Genomic DNA, 10,536 nt, shown 5'->3' on the forward strand with positions numbered 1-10,536 from the left:
CGCTAGCAGGGCTGTAGACTCTTAGTCTTGTTTCCTCGTGACATTATTTTACTTTGTGAGGCAGTTATTTACTCATTATAGCATATATCTTGTTTGTTTCATGCAGATTGTGATAGTGATATGGTGGGTGTAGTCTGGGTTTGTAGAGGAGCCCGTTTTGATGACTTTATACTGTTCTGTTGTTGTTTTTGTCTGCTAATGTTCATGTTTTTGTGTTTGATGACCCCTTCCAAAACATGATGGCACATCTCAAGGGGCATATCCTCAAATGTAGAATTTGAAAATAAAATAGGTCTTATGAGCTCTGTAATATCTACTTATAATATATAATGGTATTTCCAAATGTTCAGATATTGACATTCCAGAAAACTGTTTTTCCTCAACATCTTCCAGAAACACTACTGTTTACTTCATCCTAAAACAATGACAGAAGTGATGTCCGGTGTGTTATTAGGATTTATTACATTTATAGAACAGTGATTACCTGGAGTGTTACAAGGTGCATATCAACCAGTACAGTAGTCGCTAAAAATAACATCACTTAAAAGGTTATTAAAAGGTATGTCCACTTCACAAAACACATGCTGAATAATTCACTGTATCCTTTGCTGCCTCTGACCCTCTGGTTGGTAGGCATATAAGTGCCTCTGTTTATGTTAATAGAGAGCCACCTTGTGGATAAATGAGGAAGTCCTCAAAGACAGATAAGATGCAAACCTAGATTGAGACTTTATGGTTGTTAAAAAGATCATTTTTCCATTAGAAGATGAGTATTATTAAAAGACAGAAAGACAAAACGAGGTTCAGCTACAAATGCACAATGAAAATGTTCTTCTGATTCCCTGTTTTTAGTATTTATTCACCTGCATTATCCTATATTTTCCATAACCAGTGACCTCCATGTTCTCCATGCCCCACCTAACGTGAACCCATGAGCGGCTGCAGCCAGCCGAGGTAGCGCGACACTTTCTGGAAGATGTAGCCGTTAGTGCAGTCGGCCCCTGGTGGCTGGCTGACCACCCCAGTGAGGAAGAACACCTCCCTATACAGGGTGAGCAGGGGGCTGCCAGAGCTCATGGTGCAGTCGGCATTGGTCCGGGGAGTGGTGCAGCCCATTTTATTGGTCATCAGGTTGGGATGGGTCTCCAGACACTGTGGCAGGCTCCTGTACACCAGCTGGTTGAGGGTGAGCGGGCCCTGGAAAGAAGAACCCTGACTGGGTTCTTTCCAGCCGGTGACTATGGCCGGGAACTCTTCCGTCATCAGGACGCTCTCTGCAAAGTCTCTTTCTGGCAGACAAGCAGCAATCACTTCTTTCTTAAAAAGGATGCGGTCGCGGAGCTCAATCACAGCCAGGTCATTTTCAGGGCGACCTTCCACATAGCGCGGGTGGACGTGAACAATTTTTACATGCAGCGTCTGCTCTCCGTCTTCATCGTTGGTGCTGCGCTTTCCTATGGAGGCGGAGGTAAGACAAGACATTCAGGATGATGCCATTTCTCAAGCTCATGCACACATACTGACATGTAGAGCTGCAATGATTAGTCGATTAATCGATTAGTAGTAAATATGCAACTATTTTGATAATTGAATAATCACTTTAGTAATTTTTTAAGCAAAAATGCCAAACATTTGCTGATTGCAGCTTCTCAAATGTAAAGATTTATCTGTGATTTATGTGATAGTAAATATGAAATATTTTGGATATATACACTGAATGCTGATTCATCCCATGGTTTAAATTAGGATTTCAATATAAAAGCCTTCATATGTTCAATGTTATTTCCTGGTTGTCTCCATCTGGTGCTAAATTGGGCTCCTTACGGATGTGTTTCTTCTCATGTATAATCTCAACATTGTACACAGCTTTTCTCAATTTAAAAAATGGGTATTGCAAACATGTAAAAATACGTATTGAAAATGTCCTTTGTGGTGTACAGTCCTTTTTTTAAGATATTAAGCATTTTATGTCTTTATGTGCTGTTTATTTTGTATCATGTGATCTCCTAAGTATAGGTGGAGTTGTTATTTTTTGTCCGTATATATAAATGTTGCATCATTAAATGTTGTTTTTTCTTTTATTAGTAGTACAAGAAACAGTGGTATATGTTTTGTCTACTCACCGACAGCCACCTTGAAGGAGATGTATTTGTTGGCACAGTGAGCTGAAGTCAAGACCAGGTTCTCCTTCAGAATGACTCCGCTACAGAAACCTGTGGACTCTGAACTCTTCAGGAAAGCCTGCAAACAACACGATGAACCCCAATGACGTGCAGCAATAAGAGCCTGCATCACTGTTGGAGGGACTTACAAAAGAATGGATTGATGTGACCTGTAATGTGTCACAGTGTGTGTGTGTGTGTGTGTGTTCCTACCTGCCAGGGACACTCTGTAGAAGTACAGCTAAGTCCTTCAAAGTTGTTGCGAATGTTGCTGGACTGTCTGTCATTCCACCGACTCAGACTGTTCACCTTACCACAGGGGAATTTGACTGAGAGAAGAGATGGTTATGATTACCTTCTCTCATTAGATTATTTCTCCATCTCTTTTTAAAGTCATCACATTTAGTTGTCCCTTTTTGCAGTAAAAAATAATGTCAATGTTTGTTGTTTGTTTTTAATGTATTATTAATAGCCAGCTGGAGGGGCGTGTCGGTGTCTGTGTTTGATTGACAGCCGCTGGCAGGCTGAGCACCGGTGTTGTTTCAGACTGTTTCAGTGTCGATATGTGTTTCCTCTTACCTAAATCTGAACCAATCCTTATCCCTAACCCCAACCAGTTGTCTTCTGAGATGCTTAACCTGACCCCCAACCTTAGAGAAGTCTTTGGGGATTCTGGAAATACCTTCAGAACAATGGTGAGTGTTCTTAAACAACCTTTTGGGTTTTCAAACATCACATTTTAATTATCTTTTAGAGAAACTGATGGTTACCTCTGTGACCCAAATATATGCTAATACATGAGAGGCACAAAGTGGGGCTAGGCTCGTTCAACAAGCTAAGGCGCAGGACATGAACGTGTGTTCATGTTTGTAAGTTAGATGAGAAGGAGACTTTAGCAGGAACATTGATGTGGGTTGTTGTTCAAAGTCTGTGGCTCTAGTGTAGCAGACTGCTGTCTGGCTGTTAGTTAGTGTGACCATCTGTTCTGCCTATGACTGAATGCTGACGTTACTGCTTTATGCAAAGCTTTGATTGGCTGTATGGAAACAAAGTTGCGTAGATGGAGAACCAAGGATATTCCGTCTAATTAATGCAAAAATAGTTGCCACCATCATGAAACCAAAAAATGTAACTTCTCCCTTTTCAGTTTGTGATTTTTTCTCAAAGGAGAACACAGAGAAGATATGTATGCTGTAGAAGGGAAAAAAGCATTTTTCAATTTCAGTTGGACTTTACTACTGGAAACAGACGTAACAGACGTACCTGCAGGCTCACACTTATTCCTGTCCGTCTGGCTGAGCTTCCATCCACGGGCGCAGGAGCACTCGTAGGACACGTAGCCTGGTTTACAGAACTGGGAGCAGCCCATGTTCTTTTCCAGGGTGCACAGAGTCAGGTCTGCATCGTGGAAACAGAAGGGGAAGGTTGGGGCACTCACACACCAAATGAGAAGCGAATTAACAATGATGATGCAGACACCTCCTCCTCACCTTTTTCACAGTGGACCCCTGTGAAACCCGACTTGCAGACGCAGTCGTAGCCTCCCACGCTGTCCGAACACATGGCTCCATTCTTGCAGGGGTTCTCCGCACACTGGTCTCCGTCTAAACACAGACAGCAAGTCTTTGAGAAGATGTAATGTGCCACTAATGACTGTGCAGTGATGGAAAATCATTTTAACACATCGCTTACCAATGTAGACAGCCCAGAAGATATCCTGTAAGAGAAAATATGCATAAGTGCACAATTGAAGCTGCATAATGGTTTTCTCTTGTCATTTACACAGTGCATTCATGAAATAGATACAGACTGAAATGGACAAAGCAAAGAAGAGGCACTGAGGAGGTTTGAAGTGAGGAAGAAATGAGGAGAGAGTTAACAGTGAAATCCTGCAGCTCACCGTGCGGTACGAGTCCTGGAAGATACTTCTGGCCTGCTCGTAGGTACACACCTTCTCCATGCAAACCTGCTCCAGGCTGGAAGGCTGGTTACTGCCGATGACGTTCCTCTTCTGACGAGAGATCACCGCGCTCACGTGCTGCTTGTCCAAGAACACTGGAAGAACAGTTAACGTCTAGGCCAGTTGCCAATTCACAAATACTACAATTTGTTTGCTTATTTCTATTTAAATTACTTAATTGCCATGGGTACCGGTTTTCTTGGTCTCTGGAACTTACTTGGCATACAACAAATTGACATTGTTTTGTTTTTTCCAGAGACTCAGATTCATTATTTATCGACTAGTTGATCAACAGAAAAATAATCAGCAACTATTTTGAAGTCATTTTTCAAGTAAAAATAACAAAATTTCTAGCTCTATCTTCTTAAATTTGAGTATTTTATGTTTTTCTCTGTTGTATTTCATTGTAAACTGAATATCTTTCGGGTTTGGACTGCTGGCAAAACAGTGACATTTTATAAACCAAACAATGAATCGAGAAAATAATCAGCATTTTAACTGATTATGAAAATAATTGTTAGTTGCTCTCCTACACTGGTTGATGAATAAATAAACAGGACAGTAATCCTCCTGAAGATGTCAAGCAAAATTTAACCTAACCTAAAGGGCAGAAATAAAACAAAAGTGCAACCAACTAACAGAACTAAACTAACCCAAATATGCAGCATCTCATCCACTGAGGCTAAAGCTCCTACTGCATTTGATAAAGCCACCACCCTGAAGCTCTTAAAAACACAGCATCCACTCAGTGCTTTTCTTCTTTTCTTACTCTGACATGCCATACCCAGCATGCTGTCATTGTGACCTCCTTTAACTCCTTCTCTTTCCTCTCGCTAGAGCTCAGACTACACCATCGCCAGAGCTCTGCAGACTCATCTGGCTCCATGCCAGCCCTCTCACCTGTCTGGGGGGTCTGAACGGCTGCCACAGCCCCCACCAGCAGACACAGCAGTGCGGCAGATGTGGTCAAGGAGCGCATGGTGACACTGAAGCCTGATCTGAGTCAAGTTGTCGGCGCAGCAGGGATCAACGTGTACTCCTACAAACGAGACAAACAGATTACAGACATTAAGCACAGGATGACTGGAAAAATGACAATGAGATGCAGAAGGATATGAGGCTAAGAAAAAAGTCAGGAGCAATATATAATATCAATGAAATACGACCTAACCTGATACACAAACAAATTAAGTACACTTACTCAAAAAGAATGAAAATCAATGCTAGTAATCATGGAGGAGTGGGTCTATTAGTGCACTTTATGTGGTACCACACGGTTATTGCCTCTTTTTGGCAGCAGGTGGCTCACTGTTTGTTTATTAAGTTTATCTCTAAGTGATTAGTTGGGGGAGCGCTCTCTGGCAGGGATGCATTAGTCAATACCACTGCGCTACTTGAGAGTTTGTTTAAAGGACCTCATCAACATGTCAGATATCATTGGCCTCATTCTTTGCCTTTCTTCAACATCATTTCTAAAATGTTATATTATTTTGAAGGGGAATCACATTAGCTACTAGAGATTGCTATGTGGTGTATATGTGTACTGTATGTTTACAGCACAATAGCCTATATACACTATAGTTTTAGGACTGCCCAGGGTTCATTAAAGTTTTACTGGAAGATGAAGGCCACATCTCTGGCGCCATATTAATATTTGCAAATATGCTCTGTTCATTAAGAAACTATTCATCAGCAAAGACAATAATACTGGATAAATAATAATATTATATATATATTTAATATTCTTTAATATCTTATTGTCAATTTTATAGTTACGATTCTTGATCTGCAGTACTTGCTTTATGTTTCTTTATATTTCTACTGTTTATTGTTTAGCACCAAAATACCAAAACAAATTCCTCATATGTGTAAACCTACTTGGCAATAAAGCTGATTCTGAAACAATCTAACAGATTTTACTGTCAAATCAACTAATGTATTAAAGGAAGAAATCTTTTAACTAATCGCCAATTAAAGATTTCTTAAGGGATCACACTGGTGGTTTTGCATGTTTAAGCTAAATAACTACTCTCTGCTTACACTTTCCATTAGTGCCAGTCATTTCCCAAAGCATGCAGCCGTGTTCTAGGTTTTGCAGTATTCTGTCTCTAAATTATCAAAATAAATATGGTATTATTGATTTAGTGTCTGAAGGACTTATTTGTTTTCTTACCTGTATGTTAAAGGCTTGGATATACTGTATGTAACATGACTATGCAATTCAATAATAAAGATTAGTTTGATAATAATTATAAATAAATAAATAATGGTCTGATAATCCATTAATATCATTATTTTTGCAAAGACAATTCAAATCTCCCAATATAAAGAAAAATGAATACCATGTTGTAAATGTGACTAAATTCTTCTTATTATTATGTTTTGCTTGTTTATTTAATTATTGATGAAGACCCAGTAAATTACCTCATACTATCAGTGATGGTGCAGTTTTTCTGCAGCAGGTCATTGCTGCACTGCTGCCATATTGGTGGGCCTTGTAAACAATCTGCGTACACATTGTAAACAAATCCTGAATGCCTCTTAAAGAATCGAATGTACGTTTGCAGATTACAATGCGTTTATTTGAAGTTAGACAGCCTACGCAGCTCCATGTCTGTGTAGCTTCCACCAGCTTGATAGCATTATTAGCTCATCTGATGTAACAAAACAAAGAAGGAGCCAGAACAACTGCGACGCGACCTCACCGCTGCAGTAATAATCTGGATGCTGCGTTTCTACAAGCTGCTGCGACGTTACAAGTACAAAAACATTAAAACTGTCACAATCCGTCTCTGTTTTCAGGGCGGGTCACTTCAGCAGAGCAACATGGGTCTGAGTAACGGTACGAAACAACAACAACAACAACAACAAAGATGCTCGGTACCGGCTCGGCTTGGTCCCTTTCCCCGCTGGTCCTGAAACACACCGCAGCCTCCTGGACGGATCGGGCCTATCGATCCAAAACAACGGATGACGACCACATCTAAACCTGCTCACTCAACCTTCTCACTGTTGACTGCGCGTGGTGAGTGTAATGACAAAGAAGAGCCATCAGAGGGCGCTGTGAGACAGAGCTGGCTGTCACTGTGCGCAGTGCAGGACTCACAGGGACTCCCACGCTTTCTTACCAAGAGCCTGCAAGGCAGGGAGTTGAGTTTAAAGAGCCAGGCAAGTAGTGATGAGGAGGAAACCTCGAGCTCATAAACCAATAAATATATCACAAGGGACCAGTGGTGGAAGAAGTAAAAGTAGCAACACCACAGTGTAGAAGTACTCTGTTACAAATAAAAGTCCTGCGTTCAAGTAAAAGTCCTGCGTTCAAATTTTCACTTAAAAAAGTATAAAAGTATTTGCATCAAAATATACTTAAAGTAAAAGTATTCATTATGCAGAATGGCCCATTTCAGAAAAATGTACATTATGTTATCGGATTATAATTAATGATGCATTACTGTGTTCATCACTTTAGTGTTGAAGCTGGAGCTAATTTGAACTACTTTATACACTGCTGGGTAACTTAATTTACACCAAGGGATCAATAAAGTTTTATTTTAAATATATAATATTACATCATAATTTATTTGTTGATTATATTTTGTATTATTAATCTGAATCTGCAAAGTAACTAGTAACTATCAAATACATGTAGTGGAGCAGAAGTATAAAGTAGTATAAAACAGAAATACTAAAGTACAAGTACCTCATTGTACTTAAGTACAGTAAATGTACTTAGTTACATTCCACCACTGCAAGGGACAGATGGGATAAAATAAGAAAGTATTTTTACTCATCCCAAAGACAATTTCTGTGCCCAAGATGCACAGTACAGTATATGTAGTATAAATATGCTAAAATAAATACATAGTATATTAAAATATACATACTAAAATGGAATAGAGTAAAATAAAAGTAGAAAGAATTACATAAAAAGAGTTCCAAAGTCAGTAGTGGAATGTAACTAAGTACATTTACTTTAGTATTGTACTTAAGTACAATTTTGAGGTCCTTGTAATTTACATGAGTCTTTCCATTTTATGCTACTATATACTTGTATGCCTCTACAAATAGGGAAATATTATACTTTTTACTACATTTATGGCAGCTTTCATTATTAGCTGCTTCTTAGATTAAAATTGTACATAACATAATGAATATGGTTTCATTTAAATTACTGTTTGAGGCCCAAAGAGGTCAGATTATCCAATATTTCACAAAAAAGCATACTTACTCATTTCTCCAATTATCTCACAACCCCTCCGATTTATTTTGTGACCCTTTGGAGGGGCCCAACCCCCAGGTTGGGAACCACTGGACTAAACTACCTACCTTTATATAAAGTAGTCAAAACTAGCTCCACCTCCACTATCTGCAACAGTAAAATACTGCCTACACACTGATGCATCAGTATTAATAATGTAATTTATTATCAGTCACAGGGACGATTATCTGCAAAACAAGTACTTTTACTTTTTATACTTTGGACTCTGTAAATTTAGCTAATAATACTTTTACAGAAGTTGGATTTTATAAGCAGGACTTTTACTTGTAATGGAGTATTTTTACATTGTTGTATATGGTACCTTTGCTTAAGTAAAGGATCTGAGTACTTCTTACACCACTGTCCAAAGTACAAATGATAGTGAAAGGAGGGATGAACCTTTAGGGCTTTTGTCTGTATTTTCATATATTTGTAGTGTTTTCATTTTGCCACCAGGAAGAGCAGATTATTGACATCCCCAATGCAGCTGTTTCTAACCTTGGGATCAAGACGGTCAAAGGGGTCCCAAGATAAATGTGAGGGGTTACCAGGTGATTAAAGAGATAAAAAAATATATATACAGTATATAATATATGGATATTTTACCTTCTAATGAAACAATCTAAGATGGAAAAATCACTTTGTTTGAACTGCTCATGACCACATAAAGGTACACAATCTGTGATGAGGGGTCACAAGGTAAAAAGTGCTTCTTAATCTGTGGCCTGGGTTTAGCATGTATGTGTGCATGTATTTGTGGAGAAATACATGATACATGATACACCCAGGCATACTCACATGTGCATTAAAACAAAAGAAAAAAGTTTTAGGACCATCACTGCTATTTTCCTCAGCAGTGTGATCAGAATCAGGACCTCCTCTGCTGTGCACACTTGATCAAACAAAATGGGATGCTATCTGCTGTGATCAGTAGGAGAAGCCTAACTGCAAACAAACACACATCAGTCTAGACAACAGCAAACAACCAATGACCAGATTGGGGCTCTACACGAATCAGCTAAAGCGGACAAATGAAAATCAAAGTGGACAGGAGGATTAGATGGAAACTGTTGAGAAACTGGGAGCAGAGCGGCTGTTAAGTTTTTGGCAAAGTGCACAATGAAGAACAGGCTTGTATCTCATATCTACAGCAAAAATAAGCTGGAAAAAAACATTTAGTTCACTCAGGAGAAGTAATGAGCCAGTATTTGGAGTTGTTGCATATTTAATGTCAAACTTTGTGATTAGTGATTCTTGGTGTCGATGATCAACACACACACAATGATAAGAGCTGCTGAAACTTGGCCATCAATATGCTTTCCAAAATCAAAGTCTCTCCTCAGTGGCCTTATTTCATTGGGATTGTTTGTGAGAGCAATGTAATTTGCAGACAGGGCCGTGGGGCTTTTAGTCTCATCTGCAGCCGTGTTAAATGTCTCCATTTCCCAAGTCTAATAACAGAGGTATTATAAGAGCCTGCTCGGACCAGCTGGCCCCCGGTGCTGGACAGGGGCTGGAGCTGGACTGCCCCAGTCCAGGGAGACTCACCCAGGGGTGGGGAGAGCCTGCCCCGGCATGCAACGTTGCAGCTACTGTAGATGTGTAAATGATTAAGATTGTGGTAATTTCCCTAGTGATTGTGGTCTAGTGTGAAATCCAAAGTTGTTGTTGAGAACATGCATGTGTTCATACATGTGCATGTTATATGTTGACTCTGTGCACGTGTGTCAGAGCATGTAAGCTACTGTACGCTAGTGGTGGAAAGCTCCGCATATTTCACCTGATCTCTTTCTCTCAGTTATGTTATATTCAACATTCCCCTCTTGTATTGTCTCTCACCTTCTCTCTCTCTCGTGCTCCCATTTCTTCCCCCTTCTCTCATTATTCTTTGAGTGCCGGCTCTAAATTGGAGGCGAGCAGGAAAGAAAGAGCGGCGCAGCGCTCACGTGTGACCTTGCTGAACCACTCCTCTTCAAATCCGGGCTCCAATTTTACAGGCACACTAAACAAATAGCTCAGCCATCACAGAAGGGATCTATAATTAATGCCACCTGATACTTGACACTTTGTGATGGATTTAATAGGCTGGAGACGAAATCTCCAGGGACTCCCTACATGTTGGAATCTGGATTATTCTCTTTGCATTTTACATCTCT

At 39.8% G+C, this 10,536-nt stretch overlaps 1 protein-coding gene across 1 annotated transcript; it reads right to left on the minus strand.

Annotated features, from left to right (window-relative positions):
- Positions 1–438: 438 nt before the first annotated feature.
- On the minus strand, positions 439–7,172 carry proza (protein Z, vitamin K-dependent plasma glycoprotein a). The gene is made up of 9 exons (XM_044181755.1): positions 7,007–7,172; positions 5,023–5,161; positions 4,063–4,217; positions 3,855–3,879; positions 3,653–3,766; positions 3,426–3,560; positions 2,376–2,491; positions 2,124–2,241; positions 439–1,454 (listed from the first exon to the last, which is right to left on the minus strand). Exons 2-9 carry the CDS (start codon positions 5,099–5,101, stop codon positions 919–921), a joined length of 1,278 nt encoding a protein of 425 aa, XP_044037690.1. The 5' UTR covers positions 5,102–5,161; positions 7,007–7,172; the 3' UTR covers positions 439–918.
- Between the last annotated feature and the right edge of the window lie 3,364 nt (positions 7,173–10,536).

This window comes from Siniperca chuatsi, linkage group LG21 (genome assembly GCF_020085105.1).
Source record: "Siniperca chuatsi isolate FFG_IHB_CAS linkage group LG21, ASM2008510v1, whole genome shotgun sequence".
Taxonomy (NCBI): Eukaryota; Metazoa; Chordata; class Actinopteri; order Centrarchiformes; family Sinipercidae; genus Siniperca; species Siniperca chuatsi.

Coding starts and splice junctions, on each gene's coding strand:
- proza (XM_044181755.1), bottom strand. CDS start 5,101: ATGCGCTCCTTGACCACATCTGCCGCACTGCTGTGTCTGCTGGTGGGG. Junction 3,880..4,062: donor TCCAGGACTCGTACCGCACG/GTGAGCTGCAGG, acceptor TTTCTCTTACAG/GATATCTTCTGGGCTGTCTA. Junction 3,561..3,652: donor AGGGGTCCACTGTGAAAAAG/GTGAGGAGGAGG, acceptor TCCACGATGCAG/ACCTGACTCTGTGCACCCTG.